This window comes from Coregonus lavaretus, assembly GCF_964263955.1.
Source record: "Coregonus lavaretus genome assembly, chromosome: 20".
NCBI lineage: Eukaryota > Metazoa > Chordata > Actinopteri > Salmoniformes > Salmonidae > Coregonus > Coregonus lavaretus.
Window position 1 is genome coordinate 28,094,902 of NC_140007.1, and position 19,679 is coordinate 28,114,580.

Here is a 19,679-nt window from a genome sequence, read left to right on the forward strand (position 1 = left end):
ATTGATAAAATTATATATTTTGGTTACTGGCCTACACACAATACCCCATAATGTCAAAGTGGAATTATGTTTTTTTTTCTTTCAAATTAATTAAAAATGAAAAGCTGAAATGTCTTGAGTCTATAAGTATTCTACCCCTTTTGTTATGGCAAGCCTAAATAAGTTCAGCAGTAAAAATGTGCTCTGTGTGCAATAATAGTGTTTAACATGATTTTTGACAGAGTGAAAAGAAGGAAGCCTGTACAGAATAAAAATATCCTGTTTGCAACAAGGCACTAAAGTAATACTTCAAAAATGTTTGCCTGAATACAAAGTATTATGTTTAGGGCAAGTCCAATAACAAATGACTGAGTACCACTCTCCATATTTTCAAGCATAGGGGTGGCTGCATCATGTTATGGGTATGCTTGTAATCATTAAAGACTGGGTTTTTCAGGGTAAAAAAGAAACGGAATGGAGCTAAGCATAGGCAAAATCCTAGAGGAAAACCTGGTTCAGTCTGCTTTCACACCGGGAGATGAATTCACCTTTCAGCAGGACAATAACCTAAAACACAAGGCCAAGTCTACACTGGAGTTGCTTACCAAGAAGATAGTGAATGTTCCTGAGTGGCCGAGTTACAGTTTTGACTTCAATCTACTTAAATGGTTGTCTAGCAATGATCAACAACCAATTTGACAATGCTTGAAGAATTTTGCAAAGAATAATGGGCAAATGTTCCACAATCTAGGTGTGGAAAGCGCTTCAAAACTTACCAAGAAAGACTCAGCTGTAATCACTGCCAAAGGTGATTCTAACATGTATTGACTCAGGGGTGTGAATACTAATGCAAATTAGATATTTCTGGATTTCATTTTTTCTATAAAATTCAAAAATGTCTAAAAACATTTTTTTTGTTTGGCATTATGGGGTATTGTGTGTGTAAAATGGGTGAGGGAAAAAAATAGATTTCATCCATTTTGAATTCAGGCTGTAACACAACAAAATGTGGAATATGTCAAGGGGTATGAATACACTGTATTTTCAGGGTACATACATCTACTTCTGTGCTAAATTTGGTGCTTTTGTCACAAAGTTTACTATTGAGTCCACATTTTCAGTTTAGCCGCGCACCACTATTATACAGAAGATAGATTTTATATTCCTCCTTATTAACAAAGAAATGATGGTAAATTGTTTAGTTTTTTGTCAGTAACTAGTTGCTTGACAAAGCCCTAACATTTTCAGAAGGATCAGAAGTACCTCAACATTTACCCCTGTTGGTGCTTTTAGGGTTAAGATTACTTTTTTCCTGCAATTTTAGTTTCCCCATTGCCTCATTAAATTTGATAATTTTCTAAAAACAGCAACTTATAAAAACAGAGTAAGCTGTGTCTTGTGATTGACCTCACCCTCCTGTCTGAACGCAAGTGTAGCAGAGGCCAGTCAACACAAACTGTGTGAGGACTGCACTTGGCCTTGGCACAGCTTTGCATGTGAAGTAACACTCTGTTTCCCCCTCCTTCTGCCTTTTTAAAGGAGTCTCTCAACTGCTTCAGCCCAGGAGACGCAGAAGATGCTGTCCATAGTTGAAGAGGACCAAGAAGAGTGTCTCCACTCCCCCTCATCCTCGCTGTCATCAGACCTGGGTTCAAATACTATTTAAAATATGTTTAAATACCTTGAGTGTGCTTTAGCCTGCCTGGAGTGCCAGATGGGTAGTGTTTGCACTTTGGTTCCATTGCAACAGGCAAGCGCTATATAGCACAGCTAAATTATTTGAAATGATTTCAAATAGAATTTGAACCCAGGTGCCCTCTGTCTGTACCCAGTCCCTCCACTCCAGGGTGAATAATCATCTAATGCTCAGGCTTGCTTCATACCATGCCAGCCTTACCAATTTTATTGTCAAGCAGTGGTTCAAGCACACCACCTTAGCAGCAAATAGTTACGGAATGTCGTTGTTGTAGTGGCCAGAATTTGTTCTACAGCTGTTCTATTTCTGTTGAATCTGTTAGATAGATGGTGTGTGTGGGTGAAGAGCGATATGATTTGAGACAAACATGACCTTGCACACACACTTATCAACATTCAACGTTTAATTTACTGTGAACAGAACTTTGGAATGTTGAATAGACGACATCCTTGAGGTTATTTGTCTCAGTAGATTTTAGTCATTTAGTGATTTGTCTATTACAATTTATTTTATTTACACTGTAACTAATGGTGAGGGTTGCCACACTGAAAAATGTATCAAAAACAAAGCACTGACTACAAACACTGTCTTATCCTTAAATTCTTATCCTTTAATTCTACGATGTAGTTTATAAACAATTACTTAAGGTCTTGTGAATAATATATGCTGAACAAAAATATAAATGCAACATGCACAAATGTCAACGATTTTACTGAGTTACAGTTCATATAAGGAAATCAGTCAATTGAAATAAATTCATTAGGCTCTAATCTATGGATTTCACATGACTGGGCAGTGGCGCAGCCATGGGGGCCTGGGAGGGCATAGGGCCACCCACTTGGGAGCCAGGCCAAGCCAATCAGTATGAGCTTTTCCCCACAAAAGGGCTTTATTACAGACCAAACTAGTCCTCAGAAATTAACATTAAATTCTCTGGCAACCGTTCTGGTGGACATTCCTGCAGTCAGCATGCCAATTCCACACTCCCTCAAAACTTGAGACATCTGTGGCATTGTGTTGTGTGACAAAACTGCACATTTTAGAGTGGCCTTTTATTGTCCCCAGCACAAGGTGCACCTGTGTAATGATCATGCTGTTTAATCAGCTTCTTGATATGCCACACCCGTCAGGTGGATGGATTATCTTGGCAAATGAGAAACGCTCATTAACAGGAAACAAATTTGGGCACATAATTTGAGAGAAATAAGCTTTTTGTGCGTATGGAACATTTCCAGGATGTTTTATTTCGGCTCATGAAACATGGGACCAACAACACTTTACATGTTGCGTTTTATATTTGTGTTCAGTATATGTACCTCTTTAATTGGATAGTTGAATATCATCGCTTTTGAACATTCTCATACTTGACCAGCCTTGTGTTTCCTCAGTTAGAGTGCAAATGCTAAAAGACCACCATACAGGATTTAACTTTTCGGCTGAGGGATTCATATTATTAGTTAGTTACATTACTATGTGTGTATAGAGTTCACACTTCACTCTGCTATTCTGTCACATATTCATGGCCATGTTATGAAATACCCATTTCTTTGCATAATAGATGTTTCCATTGCACGTCCTCAGCTAAAATGGTAACAACATGATTTAAGGTGCAAATATTATTTTTTTGACGTTAATACTGTAGTTACAGTTAATATGCCATGCCATCAAAGTTTTTGAATATTTATTCCTAAATGTGCTATACTGACATTTGTTGTTTTCACTTTTCCTGATGTTATCTGGAGATTTTTTGCATTCTGAAAAAGCACAGCGTAAGGAAAGATAGGTACTTTCATACTTACAGTTCACTGATTTGTGTTCAACCATGTGTATCTTGTTTATTACTGCCATAATGATAGATGTTAAATTCAATGCTGCTCTAAAGTGCTTCTTTGTGCCTGTGTTTAGTAACATAACTTTGTGGCTCTTACAAGACGATGTTATTATATAAGTAGGCAGAAGTCAGTAGCCTGTAAGACTGCAACATACTAAATGATACAGTGGGGGAAAAAAAGTATTTAGTCAGCCACCAATTGTGCAAGTTTTCCCACTTAAAAAGATGAGAGGCCTGTAATTTTCATCATAGGTACACGTCAACTATGACAGACAAATTGAGGGAAAAAATCCAGAAAATCACATTGTAGGATTTTTAATGCATTTATTTGCAAATTATGGTCGAAAATAAGTATTTGGTCACCTACAAACAAGCAAGATTTCTGGCTCTCACAGACCTGTAACTTCTTCTTTAAGAGGCTCCTCTGTCCTCCACTCGTTACCTGTATTAATGGCACCTGTTTGAACTTGTTATCAGTATAAAAGACACCTGTCCACAACCTCAAACAGTCACACTCCAAACTCCACTATGGCCAAGACCAAAGAGCTGTCAAAGGACACCAGAAACAAAATTGTAGACCTGCACCAGGCTGGGAAGACTGAATCTGCAATAGGTAAGCAGCTTGGTTTGAAGAAATCAACTGTGGGAGCAATTATTAGGAAATGGAAGACATACAAGACCACTGATAATCTCCCTCGATCTGGGGCTCCACGCAAGATCTCACCCCGTGGGGTCAAAATGATCATAAGAACGGTGAGCAAAAATCCCAGAACCACACAGGGGGACCTAGTGAATGACCTGCAGAGAGCTGGGACCAAAGTAACAAAGCCTACCATCAGTAACACACTACGCCGCCAGGGACTCAAATCCTGCAGTGCAAGACGTGTCACCCTGCTTAAGCCAGTACATGTCCAGGCCCGTCTGAAGTTTGCTAGAGTGCATTTGGATGATCCAGAAGAGGATTAGGAGAATGTCAGATGAAACCAAAATAGAACTTTTTGGTAAAAACTCAACTCGTCGTGTTTGGAGGACAAAGAATGCTGAGTTGCATCCAAAGAACACCATACCTACTGTGAAGCATGGGGGTGGAAACATCATGCTTTGGGGCTGTTTTTCTGCAAAGGGACCAGGACGACTGATCCGTGTAAAGGAAAGAATGAATGGGGCCATGTATCGTGAGATTTTGAGTGAAAACCTCCTTCCATCAGCAAGGGCATTGAAGATTAAACGTGGCTGGGTCTTTCAGCATGACAATGATCCCAAACACACAGCCCGGGCAACGAAGGAGTGGCTTCGTAAGAAGCATTTCAAGGTCCTGGAGTGGCCTAGCCAGTCTCCAGATCTCAACCCCATAGAAAATCTTTGGAGGGAGTTGAAAGTCTGTGTTGCCCAGCGACATCCCCAAAACATCACTGCTCTAGAGGAGATCTGCATGGAGGAATGGGCCAAAATACCAGCAACAGTGTGTGAAAACCTTGTGAAGACTTACAGAAAACGTTTGACCTGTGTCATTGCCAACAAAGGGTATATAACAAAGTATTGAGAAACTTTTGTTATTGACCAAATACTTATTTTCCACCATAATTTGCAAATAAATTCATTAAAAATCCTACAATGTGATTTTGTCTGTCATAGTTGACGTGCACCTATGATGAAAATTACAGGCCTCTCTCATCTTTTTAAGTGGGAGAACTTGCACAATTGGTGGCTGACTAAATACTTTTTTCCCCACTGACAAGGATGTTAGTATACTGGTATAAGGCTGTAAGATATTTTTAGTCTGATGTAAGTGTAAATTATGCAAGAAATTATGTTGTCTCTGTCAGAACGTCTTGCTCATGGCAGTTTGACTTTATTTGGTCCTCTGGAACATAGTGTGGCCAGATGTATTGAGCTCATTGGGAGGTGTCATCCTGTTTAGATGTTTCCACTACAACTCCCTGTCTCTCTCTAAAGCCAGGGTAAGCCTGTGGCAGAACCCTGGCTATGGGGAAAGACTCTGGGCGAGGCTTCCTGGGAATAATAACCTAGATGACTCAACCTTCTTATATTGGACCTAGTATATGACCTACAGTATCTGTGAAAGAGGACTAATATAAGAAGTGTCTCAAAGACATAAAGGGAAGGTGGCAGCAGGGGATTGTCAAATGTTTCCAGACTGGTGTGTCATTGTTATACTACCATCTGAAACTTCAGTGTCTATGTACAGCGTGAACTTACTGAAGCATACATTATTCTCACGGGAAGTATTTATTTGGTTCAGTCAGCAGGGGTGCATCCTTTGACTATATTTACTTTTTTCATTTCTGTTATTGGAAACTAACATCCTTGTCACGCATTACCGCTTGCACACCCTTGTTTGTGTATCGGTGGGCATCTTTCGCAAGACTGCACAACATTTACATTTTAGTCATTTAGCAGACGCTCTTATCCAGAGTGACTTACAGTTTGTGAGTGGATACATTATAATTTTTTTATTTTATTTTTTTATACTGGCCCCCCATGGGAATCGAACCCACAACCCTGGCGTTGCAAACGCCATGCTCTACCAACTGAGCTACATCCCCGACAGAGCCTGGATTTGAACCAGGATCTCTAGTGGCACAGCTAGCACTGCGATAGAGTGCCTTAGACCACTGCGCCACTCGGGAGACAAGGCATCATTGTACTACACCCGGTGCTACCATTTACCTAAACCAATAACACTTTAACGTGTGGAGACATTGTAATGCAATGTTAAGAGTCATATAGAAACTTGTATTACTATATTTGTAATTTAGGTAAATTCTGAAACTGTAGTTTGAATAGAAATAATACATTGTTGGATTTTCTGATGGTGTATAGGGCACTTAAATGGTGCTTTCTATAAACGTGTCAAAATCATTCCACAGAGGGTCTGTGGGTTTTCACTCCTCCCTTGTACTTGATTGATTAATTAATGTCACTAATTAGTAAGGAACTCCCCTGGTTGTCTAGCTCTTAATTGAAAGGAAAAACCAAAAATCAGCAGACACTAGGCCCTCCATGGAATGTGTTTGACACCCCTGCTATAAACAAATGACAGACTCAGGACTAAAATAAATCTATACCTGCCCCATATGGACATCCTGTCCTTGGATGAGCGGTTCATCAGTAATCAAATGCTGATAGCGTGGCAAGTCTACGCAAATACACAGAACAAAAATATAAACACAACATGCAACAATTTCAAAGATTTGACTGAGTTACAGTTCATATAAGGAAATCAGTCAATTGAAATAAATTCATTAGGCCCTAATCTATGGACTTCACATGACTGGGAAACAGATATGCATCTGTTGGTCACAGATATCTTAAAAAAAAAAAAAGGAGTGTGGGATCAGAAAGCCAGTCAGTATCTGGTGTGACCACCATTTGTTCATGGAGCGCGACACATCTCCTTCACATATAGTTTATCAGGCTGTTGATTTGTCCCATTCCTCTTTAATGGCTGTGCGAAGTTGCTGGATATTGGCGGGAACTGGAACACGCTGTCGTACACGTCGATCCAGAGTCCCCCAAACATGCTCAATGGGTGACATGTCTGGTGAGTATGCAGGCCATGGACGAACTGGGACATTTTCAGCTTCCAGGAATGGTGTACAGATCCTTGCGACATGGGGCCGTGCATTATCATGCTGAAACATGAGGTGATGGCAGCGGATGAATGGCACGACAATGGGCCTCAGGATCTCGTCACGGTATCTCAGTGCATTCAAATTGCCATCGATAAAATGCAATTGTGTTCGTTGTCTGTAGCTTATGCCTGCCCATACCATAATAACCCCACCGCCACCATGGGGCACTCTTCACAACGTTGACATCAGCCCGTTACAGTTGAAACCAGGATTAATCCCTGAAGAGCACACTTCTCCAGCGTGCCAGTGGCCATTGAAGATGAGCATTTGCCCACTGAAGTCGTTTACGACGCAAAACTACAGTCAGGTCAAGACCCTGGTGAGGACGATGAGCACGCAGATGAGCTTCCCTGAGATGATTTCTGACAGTTTGTGCAGAAATTATTCGGTTGTGCAAACCCACAGTTTCATTAGCTGTCCTGGTGGCTGATCTCAGACCATCCCGCTAGTGAAGAAGCTGGATTTTGAGGTCCTGGGCTGGCGTGGTTACACGTGGTCTTGGGATGTGATGCCAGTTGGACATACTGCCAAATTCTCTAAAACGACGGAGGCGGCTTATGGTAGAGAAATTAACAATCAATTCTCTGGCAACAGCTCTGGTGGACATTCCTGCTGTCAGCTTGCCAATTGCACGCTCCCTCAAAACTTGAAACATCTGTGGCATTGTGTTGTGTGACAAGCCTGCACATTTTAGAGTGGCCTTTTATTGTCCCCAGCACAAGGTGCACCTGTGTAATGATCATGCTGCTTAATCAGTTTCTTGATATTTGAGAGAAATAAGCTTTTTGTGCGTATGGAACATTTCTGGGATCTTTTTATTTCAGCTCATGAAAAATTAGACCAACACTTTACATTTATAGAATTGGGGACAGTTAACAAGTTGACAAGCTAGGCTTTTAATAGTCATGTTTTGACAGAAGTTGGTTGGGAACTGGATTGGGTGGGAACTGGGTTGCCCTGCCAGTTTAACCACCATCATAGGAAAAATATTTTGTCTGTCCAAAGAATGTATAGAAAAGAGGGTGTGGTTAACTATTGCCCCCACTACATGTTCAGAGGCATGATCTTGCCTCACTACTTTTTGTGTGCAGAAGTAAGAAGTTTATAATCTAAAAAGGGAGTGTTGCTCTCGGTGGACCTGCTCTGCAACATGAATACAGGCTGGAACAGAAATGTGGGTGAAATTGGAGGATCAGGAGTGGAGGTAAATCAGTGAAGAGAAAGAAGAGGCAGACAATGTTAGTGTAAACAAATTATTTTTTTAAATACTTAAAAATAAAAAATATCTTGTGCCTATATATTTGACCCTTAGATTTGTCCCCAAAGTGAAATTGGCCGTAGCGCTTTCCACTCTTGTCTTGACAGACATGGGTGCAATTAGAATTTCAGGAGGAAATTCGATATGTAAAACATATCAACTTTGACTCACTCCTATTTTGGAGTGCACCTTAGTCCACTTATCATACATGATTTCCAAATATCAGTGGAAAAACACAGGTTGTAGGCTATACAGTGTAGCTTACTAATGGGCCAGTTTGTTTTGGATGGCCCGGTGACCCAGTTGGGTGGAGATTTTACTTAAGGACCAATGGAATGGTCTAAAATGTGCAAACTCTGCCCACCCGGGGCACCAGGCCATGCAAAACGAACTCGCCCAGTGAATAAAGCCTAAGTAGCTGACGTAAATACAGATCTGAATAGAAAAAAGTATACTTACATGTCTAGTCACCCTCTTACGCCACCTCCCCCTCCAACTATATAATACACCCTACTCTAGATAGTATTTTATTAAGCATAAGAACATTTCAGCGGGTAGGCCTACAGATCCAAATACACATAAAACGTGGATGAAATTATGAATCTGGGGTATAATATCGTGTTCTTTTTATCAATTGCCATACATCCCTCAGGTAAGATGATTATATTCGTAAACATAGCATTGCACAGTCCACTGTAACACTGACAATGTAATTTGTAGCATTTTTACATATTCATCTGATTAATGCAGTGATTGAAATTGCCACTGTTGCTGAGTACTACAAAGCAGGGTCAATGAGTTAACCAGCTAACTTCCCTAAATATATTGAAATAACTTTGTAATTTTTATTTAAGATAAGCTTGAAATGGACATGGTATAATTGTCTCAACAACCAAAAACACATATCGAAGTTTATTTCTTAATGAACCAGAAAATCAATAGTTACTTATGTTTTTTTATCAAAGTTATAGCTGGCTAACTCATCCATCCTGCTTTACCTCTCTGGTGTGGCTCATTTGTTTGTAAACAGCTCAAGTTCCATCGGAATGTGGTGCGCCGCCGTCCTTTCCACATATGCAAGTCAGGGACAAATACCTGAGACAAAACATATTCAGCAATGGAGAAAAAGTCCTCTACAGATGCGCTGAGGGCTACACTCAGTACAGAGGCATTCGCTCTATCATGTGTGAAGCTGGAAAATGGACAAAGTTATCCATGAAGTGTGAAAGTAAGTAATAGGCTACAGCTAAGCATTTAGCTCAGTATATTGTTATTGTGTGGTTCAATGAATGGCATGTCATCATATCATTATGGTTATGATAAGTGTCTCTCTCTGTCAGAGTCTGATGTGATGCGTGGGATGAGATTGTTGTGGCAAGGAGCTATCATTTGACACTTCTCTGGTGGTTGCAAAGAGACAAAATTTGGGAAGTTTAATTTATGTTCTCTTCAGTCCTTGAGGGCTGCAGTGTTGCCTTCTTAACACTTCTCTGTGTGAGTCTTTATGTTGAGTTTGGCACATCCACCCTGGATTCGTTCCCTGACTGCTCTGCTGTTTTCTAATGTGTCCTCTTGTGCTCTCCTTAGAGAAAATATGTGGATCTGCTGGGGAGTTGTTCAATGGACACTTTGATTATAAAGGGGCTTCGTTCGGGGACAAGGCGTATGCAGTGTGCAATGAGGGGTAAGTAACCCACTGGGTAAAAACTGATTAAATCAACGTTGTTTCCACATAATTTCAACCCAAAAAATCAATGTGATGACGTTGAATCAAAGTGGAAAACTGATTTGATTTGCAAAAATCAACTTAAGGGCGTTTAGTAATTTTTTTCACCCAACTTTTAAACTAAATAACATGGTGACATTTTATGGTTGTTTTCACGTTGAATTCACATTAGTTGAAAACTCAACCAAATGTTAATAAAAAACTAGACGTTGAACTGACATCCGTGCCCAGTGGGAAGTGTCTTGAATGTAAGGAAATAGGTCTATAGCCTGAGCTTTGTTTTCATCCTCTCTGTGATTCTGGAACAGGTTTACACTGAAGGGGGTGGAATACAGAATGTGTAAAGACTCTGGCTGGAGTGGAGAGATTCCCACTTGTGAAGGTGTGCAACATTCAATGACCAATCTTACAGTAATATGCAGCAATAAGATATATCCCTTTCTAAGTAGGATATATAACATGCCTCCTAATCAATTTAGTAGGCCCTGCTGTATGAAATACCAGATTGGCATGACCCTGTACTTGTCTAAGAGATTGTAGGCACGACACACCAAGATCCTGCTGTTGAGATTTGACCATATTGGCCTTGGACGTTCAGTCCATAGTTGTCCCATTATCACAAAAGCATGATAATATCACGTAAACAAACGTTTCTTTAGGCTACTACAGCATGGCTAATGTCCTATCTAATGTACTGCAACGTTGTTGTGCTTTTTACCAAAGCATGAGGTCATTGTCTCCATGGAGACATCTTATTTTCTTCCTTATCTCCAAAATGAGCCACAAAAACAATGATGTCATTATTGATGCAAAAATGAATTTAACAAAACCACAATAACATTTGAAATGTCCTCATTCTAGTGGGAGGTGAACCACAAGTGCTTCCAGCAGAAGTGACCTGCCCTGATCCTTCCATAGCCAACGGTGTGAAGCTGAGTGAGGCTGTCTCAGTGTACAGGGTCAGAGACTCAGTGACCTTCACCTGCTCTAAGGGTTTCCTCCTGACTGGAGCCCAGCAGCTCACCTGTGGACCAGATGGCCAGTGGCAGCCCCAGCTCCCACTCTGTCAGGCCTCTAATGATATAACTCAAAGCTCCAAGCCTGATGGTAAACATAACACCATCTAAGATCTGTCTCTTTGATAATTGAAAGATATAATACACATTATGATGCATTGGTATTATACCAGATGTCATTTCTATCTATTGTCAAAATGGTCCATCTCCCTTTCCTTTAGGCAGATGTGGAGTGCCACGGTACCTCCCCAACGCACACCTTTCTGACAGGTATATAACACAGACAGACTTTGGTCCTGGTGAACGGGTCAGTTACAGTTGTGCCTTGGGATACATGAGAAAAAGAGGCACTTACTATAGTACCTGTGTCAGTGGGAAGTGGACGCCAGTAACTCTGAGATGTGAACGTAAGAACCCATAAGAAGAAGTATTAATGAATATATGAAAAGTACATGCACAGTATATAGTACCTAAAGAACATTCAACAAATTGTTTAAGCTTTAGGTGGCAGCAGAGCCATAGCTAGTCTATAATATATCACTATGTGGTAGTGAAGGTTTGTGTATTTTGTTCTTTGTAAAAAAAAATATATTTTAATGTTTCTTGTCCAAAGGCAAATCATGTGGATCGGCTGGAGAGATCTCTTATGGTAATTTCGTCTATACCGGTGTCGAGTTTGGGGATACAGCCACAGGGGTTTGTAATGAGGGGTAAGTTCTATTCTGCTAGTATTTCTATTTGCTCTCGAGGCTACCTAACCCTCATAATTGTTGCAGTGTACAAATAAAATGATGCGTTGCCAGATTAAATCACTTTTTGTACCCATTTTTTTTAACCAGGTATCAACTGGTTGGACGGGATGTAAGAAATTGCATGTCTGATGGCTGGGATGGGCGTGTTCCGATCTGTGAAGGTAGGCTGTCACATACATTTTTTCGATAGGCTACTGGGCGATTCCACACCAGCGGGAGCTGGAAATATTTTTGGTATCTCAGATTGTTCTGGCAATTCTCACATAGCAACTTCATTGGGAGGAAGAATGTTTAACATGCTTTTTACATTTGTATCACAAACTATTTTTGAGAAAATCATGATAAAATCGGCCATTTTAGGCCCTTTTTAGACCTATACATGCCTCCTGTAAGACCCTATGATCTGTGAACCGTACATGATACAGACATCTTCTCTCAGAAGAATGTCTAGATTCTTAAATACAAGTTCTCACATTAATTTATTCAACATAAAAAATATGAATATCCCAAAACTACTCTTTTTGATTTTGCTTATTTTTAGACATATTGTTTGTAACAATATACTCTTCAAACACGTCAAATTTCCAGAATGGGCTCTCTGGTACTTTTTCTGGTAATTTTACATTTACAGTCATTTAGCAGACACTCTTATCCAGAGCGACTTACAGTTAGTGAGTGCATACATAATTTTTTTATTTTTCATACTGGCCCCCCGTGGGAATCAAACCCACAACCCTGGTGTTGCAAACACCATGCCGGCCATTCCCTCCCTTACCCTGGACGACACTTGGCCAATTGTGCACCACCCCATGGGTCTCCCGGTCGCGGCCGGCTACGACAGAGCCTGGATTCGAACCAGGATCTCTAGTGGCACAGTTAGCACTGCGATGCAATGCCTTAGACCACTGCGCCACTCAGAGGTGTTGATGGTGCTTATAAAATGTATAATACCGTCACAATTAGCAGAGAGCCAGCTCTGGAAATTGTATGTATATACTTGTACAGTATATATTGTTACAAACAATATGTCTTAAAATGAACAAAATCAAAAAGGGAAGTTTTGAGTTATTAATATTTTCAATGTTATAAATGAATGTGAAAAATTGTGTTTCAGAATCAAGACATACTCCATATTTTAGAGCACGCTATAAGGAGTATAATGACACCCAGATGTTGTCTGTATCATGTATGGTCTTACAGGAGGCATGTATAGGTCTAAAAAGTGCCTAAAATGTCCACTTTCATCATGATTTTCTCAAAAATGGTTTGTGATACAAATGGAAAAAGCATTTCAAACATCCTTCCTCCCAATGAAGTTTCTATGTGAGAATTGCCAGAACAGCCTGAGATACCGAAAATATTTTCTGATGGCATGGAACCGAATCGCCCTACTGCACCACACTGTATCACACCTTGGTCATAGGTAAATTGCTTTAGGTATCTTTGTTTTAGTTTATAACAACCCTGAACGTCCAATACTGTCACCATAATCTTTTCAAAATTGTTGTAATGTAATCATGTAAATCATGTAAATGTGTGTCTTTCAGCTGTGCAGTGTGCTGAACTTCCTGAGGTGGTAAATGGAGAGACAAATGGCTATTTGGAACCACCTTACTTTTACAGCACTGTGATTGGCTATCGATGTCGTGTAGGGACACTAATTGGAGCGAGGGAGATCTACTGTACCAAAAATGGGACATGGAGTGATCCACCTCCAAAGTGCAAAGGTTCCAAATCTTTTTCAAGTCTATAGCTTCTACAGCTGCACTATTTTGCAATGTTTTTTAGCAAACTAGGAACATCCCTTAGGTGTTGAGAACTTGGCCCCGAGAGTAATGTTAGGGAACAAACCGCTCATCCCCTTTAAAAACAATAGAACGAAAATTTATGTTGTCATTTAAATCTCTGTTCACAGACATTAAATGCCTTTATACCAGAGTCCAAAATGCTTAATGGACAAGAGAAGCAAGAATGTCTTTTGAGTTTGATGACTGTAACATTTGTCTGTGATAGGGGCGTGGTGATGGATGGACCAGGGAATTGGACTTCTGCCCTTCCCACATGTAAATGTGAGTAATTCTGAAGGTTCTATTCACTGACAATATAACACGTTGTAAGCTTGGCTGATACATAACTGGAGTGCATTGTATAAAATTGTCCCTTTTTTTTTTTTTTTTCTTGTTTTACAGACCGGAAGTAATGAAAGTCAGCTACAATTGATCATTATCCTGAATGGCATCAACTCAACAACTTTACCATAATAACTTTTACCATAATAATTCAACTCAATCCATTTTACCTTAGGGCATTTCCAACAAAAGGACCCATGAGCACCAACATGTGAAATTCATAGGATCATGTCAAATTGGGTGTCAAATGAAAGCTAAGAGTCTATTATACAAATATTTATTAAGACATATATACAACCATTTTCCATCCTAAAAATGTGGAATAAGCAAAGGCTTTGATTTCTGGTCAAATATATGGAAAAGGGATCTTAGACAACATCTACCAGAAAAAGTCTTAAAAGTTATTTGAAATACAGCAAAACACAATAATATTGAACCCATGCCAACTAATATCAACACATATTTCGTTTTGGAGAAATTATTTAGTTTAAGAAACATTGCCTTGTGACTTGTAATTTCGTTACCAAAAACCGACATATCTTTAAGATATTTTCTAATTTCTCTCCCTCATGAGGAGGAAGGATAATGAAAGTTCAAAGAATTAACAAGTAAAGGTAAACCTACCAATTAGTTTAAATATGTTTTATTGTCACATACACCGGATAGGTGCAATGAAATGTGTTGTTTTACTGGGTCAGCCATAGTATCGGGATGCCCCTGGAGCAAATTAGGGTTAAGTGCCTTGCTCAAGGGTACATTGACAGATTTTACACCTTGTTGGCTTAGGTATTCAAACCAGCAACCTTTCGGTTACTGGCCAAATGCTCTAACCGCTAGGCTACCTGTCACCCTTCAGGATACATCACCATGAAGAGAATGATATTCATATCCATAGTTTTGCATTTCTGTAGCTGACATCCCACTCTTTCTGCAGACATATTTGAATCTTAATTCGGAGTAGATATTTAGTTTTTGGAAAAAGTGGTCGCATAAAAAACTGACGGAGAATTTACCGTAATTCTGTATCCAAACTTTGCATCTGCACAGTTCTTCCAGTAAATGTGTGTCTGTGAGATTTGTTGTGTAAATTGCTCAAAGTAGTCCTTGTGCATAGAGGTTTGTATGGTTTGTTAAACTTTAAAATCAATGTTTTTTGTTTGGCATACATTTACCATGGAATTGCCCCATAATACATGAATATCCTAATGACTGTTGTCTTTAAATACCCTGTCTGTCTTCTGGAATGCATGGTATAAAATATTGTATCAAGAGATGACACACGTGAATTTGAAACTATTTTTTATTTTTTATTCCTGCTTCAAGTTTGTATCTGTGGAATTTGGCACACGTTCCCTGAGAGGTGGGGCAGCTTTGAGGTGCATGTTGCTTCAGGAATGAATGAGTGAGTTGGTGCCAAACTGACAATACGCAGTGGCACTGTCTGTCTGTCTGTGCCAATGAGAGCCCAGCCCAAGGGCCTTCCTCCCTTCACTGTTCAGGCCTTGAGCAGGAGGACCAGTTAAAGGGGAAATCTGCGGTTGCTACATACATTTTTTTACTTATAAATTAACGATATGTACCCTTTGATTCTTGAAGAATATAACTTATAAATGCCTCATGAGCTTAGTTTAACTGTCGTACACCACCAGAACCCAAAATATAAACTTGTTTTACACCAATGTTTGTAAACAAAGTAAATGTAAACAAACACTATATATATAGCCTCAAAACATGGTTAAAACTGGTCAGTCCTTGCATCCAGAGCTCTGTCTACTAATTTAAGAGTGGTTACATTTCTCCAACCCCATCCCTCAGCTTTTTACCGAAACAGTGGCAGGGACAACACTTTGTTATTGTTTCAACTGCTGATTGCTTCTTTAAAGGGAAGAATTGATGAACAAATGCAGAAAGAAAATAGTGCTTTGTGCTTCTCTGTGACATGATGGTGACATGATTATAGCAATATGCTATTTAGAACAAACATGCATCTCTGACATGTAGAATAAGGAATCCCATCGGCTCTATTTGTGGCATTTCTGTCTGCAACGTTAAAGAACGTTTTCATACTGAACATGGCCATAAACAGGTGGTCAACCTTCAGAGCTTGTGTGAGCACCATGCTGCCACTAGAGGGCAGTCCAGGTTTCTGCTGGATGTTTTGTGCTGAATAGGTGTGTAGGCAGTCGTCTGTAAACCTATGCAGACTAGTCTCTCCTCACAGCTGCTGTATATGCAGACTGGCACATTGAGAGACTATAGAGGGGTGTGGTAATTGCACAGTCATGATTGAGGCTGTAACTTCATGTGCTGATGGAAGACAACATACTGTTTACAGACCACTTTACAATGGACTGCTGGTGTTGCCCTTATTTTCATGTGCTGTCTGGTTAGGACCATTGGGAGAAATATGTGATCCACCATGTAAGTCTGGAAGATTATGATTATCTGCACAACTAGTACACAGAGCTGACAGGGGAAGGTTCTGGAGCCTCTCAGGCAGTCCAGCCACAGCTACACAGGCCTTCTTACAGCCTTACCACTTCACTCACTTAACAGCTGTTGCATTTAACTGCCTGTTGTCATCGTAATGTCTCGACAAGCATTGATCTGAAATCATTTCAGGCAGGCAGAACAAACAGACTTCAAAACAAATTGATGAGCTTTACCGTCATCCTCTTTCATAACCCCCTGTTAGTTGTTCATAACCAAATTGCTTCAGAGTGTTTCAGACAGGATTATGCTACATATGGTGCGGATTTAATGAGGATGTATTTATGTATTTTCTATTGTTGCCGAGGAATGAGGTGATGTGAGCACCGTCATCCAAAAACAAAAGCTACGGGAGGATAAACAGTCTGCAACGTTGCTCTCTCATAGGAAAGAATGCTCCCCATTACTGTCAGGATTATATTTATTTAATACCGTTATAATTCTCCATCTGAAGGCTGCGAGACGGAAATAATTACTAAAATGTTGGTAATTTGTACCTCACTAATAAGAGGAATTGTTATTTTTTTTGCCTTGTATCAAATTTAACCTGCTTCCTCTTGAGGTTTAAAATTAAGTCTTAAGGCTGAGTAACAATAACCAATTTGTTTTGCAGCCTTGAAAAGTGAAACCTTGGCTGACCCAGCCCACATGAAAAAATACATTACATTTACATTTACATCATTTAGCAGACGCTTTTATCCAGAGTGACTTACAAATTGGTGCATTCAACTTATGATAGCCAGTGGGACAACCACCTTTTTTTTTATGGAGGGGTGGGGGAGGGGTGGGGGGGGGTTGAAGGATTACTTTATACTATTCCAGGTATTCCTTAAAGAGGTAGGGTTTCAAGTGTCTCTGGAAGGTGGTCAGTGACTCCGCTGTCCTGGCGTCGTGGGGGAGCTTGTTCCACCATTGGGGAACAGTACAGTACTTACTGTAGATTTCTATAGTGAACTGTAGTATACTGTGGAATACTATACTACACCCTGTAGTAATCCTCTATCATGTGTAGTACTTACTATAGAATGTTGTAGTATACTGTAGAATACTACAGTAAATACTACAGTATTATCCGAAAGAAACAAATAACTTTTGTAAATACTACAGTAATGTCCGCAAAAACACTACAGTCCACAAAAAACATACACTTTTGTAACTATAGTAAATTCTACAGTCGTGGTCAAAAGTTTTGAGAATGACACAAATACTAATTTTCACAAAGTCTGCTGCCTCAGTTTTGATGATGGCAATTTGCATACAGTGGGGAAAAAAGTATTTAGTCAGCCACCAATTGAGCAAGTTCTCCCACTTAAAAAGATGAGAGAGGCCTGTAATTTTCATCATAGGTACACGTCAACTATGACAGACAAAATGAGATTTGTTTTTCCAGAAAATCACATTGTAGGATTTTGAATGAATTTATTTGCAAATTATGGTGGAAAATAAGTATTTGGTCAATAACAAAAGTTTCTCAATACTTTGTTATATACCCTTTGTTGGCAATGACACAGGTCAAACGTTTTCTGTAAGTCTTCACAAGGTTTTCACACACTGTTGCTGGTATTTTGGCCCATTCCTCCATGCAGATCTCCTCTAGAGCAGGGATGTTTTGGGGCTGTCGCTGGGCAACACAGACTTTCAACTCCCTCCAAAGATTTTCTATGGGGTTGAGATCTGGAGACTGGCTAGGCCACTCCAGGACCTTGAAATGCTTCTTACGAAGCCACTTCTTCGTTGCCCGGGCGGTGTGTTTGGGATCATTGTCATGCTGAAAGACCCAGCCACGTTTCATCTTCAATGCCCTTGCTGATGGAAGGAGGTTTTCACTCAAAATCTCACGATACATGGCCCCATTCATTCTTTCCTTTACATGGATCAGTCGTCCTGGTCCCTTTGCAGAAAAACAGCCCCAAAGCATGATGTTTCCACCCCCATGCTTCACAGTAGGTATGGTGTTCTTTGGATGCAACTCAGCATTCTTTGTCCTCCAAACACGACGAGTTGAGTTTTTACCAAAAAGTTATATTTTGGTTTCATCTGACCATATGACATTCTCCCAATCCTCTTCTGGATCATCCAAATGCACTCTAGCAAACTTCAGACGGGCCTGGACATGTACTGGCTTAAGCAGGGGGACACGTCTGGCACTGCAGGATTTGAGTCCCTGGCGGCGTAGTGTGTTACTGATGGTAGGCTTTGTTACTTTGGTCCCAGCTCTCTGCAGGTCATTCACTAGGTCCCCCCGTGTGGTTCTGGGATTTTTGCTCACCGTTCTTGTGATCATTTTGACCCCACGGGGTGAGATCTTGCGTGGAGCCCCAGATCGAGGGAGATTATCAGTGGTCTTGTATGTCTTCCATTTCCTAATAATTGCTCCCACAGTTGATTTCTTCAAACCAAGCTGCTTACCTATTGCAGATTCAGTCTTCCCAGCCTGGTGCAGGTCTACAATTTTGTTTCTGGTGTCCTTTGACAGCTCTTTGGTCTTGGCCATAGTGGAGTTTGGAGTGTGACTGTTTGAGGTTGTGGACAGGTGTCTTTTATACTGATAACAAGTTCAAACAGGTGCCATTAATACAGGTAATGAGTGGAGGACAGAGGAGCCTCTTAAAGAAGAAGTTACAGGTCTGTGAGAGCCAGAAATCTTGCTTGTTTGTAGGTGACCAAATACTTATTTTCCACCATAATTTGCAAATAAATTCATAAAAAATCCTACAATGTGATTTTCTGGATTTTTTTTCCTCAATTTGTCTGTCATAGTTGACGTATATACCTATGATGAAAATTACAGGCCTCTCTCATCTTTTTAAGTGGGAGAACTTGCACAATTGGTGCCTGACTAAATAATTTTTTCCCCCACTGTAGTCTGAATGTTTTGTTTGAAAACTTTTACTCAACAAAGCATCTCTGCACCATATCTGCATTTGGGTTTTCTCTCGTCTGTCTGCTTGTCAAGGTTCAGTTCCAGGAATCAGACAGAGAGGAGTGAATGAACACATTAGAGATGTATTTTCACATAAAGTTTAGTTTTCTTCAAAAGGAGCATAGTTTCATGTCATTCTATTGTGAGCGTGCTTTTCTACTTGGTTAAGTTACAAACCTAGCAGAAATATATGACCCTCATCTACTGTAGGCCTTGTTAAATG

General features: G+C 40.1%; 2 protein-coding genes across 3 annotated transcripts in view; both read left to right on the plus strand.

Moving 5' to 3' along the window:
- The window catches only part of LOC311147933 (6-phosphofructo-2-kinase/fructose-2,6-bisphosphatase 2-like), a 31,280-nt gene extending 27,727 nt beyond the window's left edge, over window positions 1–3,553 (plus strand). Inside the window, exon 17 of the mRNA XM_084184781.1 lies at window positions 1,519–3,553. Coding sequence (XP_084040907.1) covers window positions 1,519–1,572 — 54 coding nt within the window. The 3' untranslated portion in view covers window positions 1,573–3,553. The remainder of the gene's footprint in view (window positions 1–1,518) is intronic.
- Window positions 3,554–8,851: 5,298 nt separating this feature from the next.
- LOC311148070 (complement decay-accelerating factor-like) lies at window positions 8,852–15,980 on the plus strand. 2 transcript variants are annotated; one of them, XR_014614870.1, is made up of 11 exons: window positions 8,852–9,072; window positions 9,451–9,648; window positions 10,008–10,104; window positions 10,455–10,528; window positions 11,008–11,253; window positions 11,384–11,432; window positions 11,776–11,872; window positions 12,002–12,075; window positions 13,462–13,641; window positions 13,928–13,983; window positions 14,104–15,974. XR_014614870.1 is itself a non-coding variant. In XM_084184965.1 (11 exons), exons 1-10 carry the CDS (start codon window positions 9,018–9,020, stop codon window positions 13,936–13,938), a joined length of 1,218 nt encoding a protein of 405 aa, XP_084041091.1. In that variant the 5' UTR covers window positions 8,904–9,017; the 3' UTR covers window positions 13,939–13,983; window positions 14,104–15,980. The 2 variants fall into 2 exon arrangements, 1 of the variants encoding a protein (XP_084041091.1); XM_084184965.1 differs by having other exon boundaries at window positions 8,904–9,072; window positions 11,384–11,569; window positions 14,104–15,980.
- The last annotated feature ends 3,699 nt before the right edge of the window (window positions 15,981–19,679 follow it).

What these genes read in the sequence shown, in the direction of transcription:
- LOC311148070 (XM_084184965.1), top strand. Translation starts at nt 9,018, where the DNA reads ATGAATCTGGGGTATAATATCGTGTTCTTTTTATCAATTGCCATACAT. An exon ending in TATGCAGTGTGCAATGAGGG is followed by an intron (nt 10,105 to 10,454) that starts GTAAGTAACCCA and finishes ATTCTGGAACAG; the next exon opens with GTTTACACTGAAGGGGGTGG. An exon ending in AGAGATTCCCACTTGTGAAG is followed by an intron (nt 10,529 to 11,007) that starts GTGTGCAACATT and finishes TCCTCATTCTAG; the next exon opens with TGGGAGGTGAACCACAAGTG.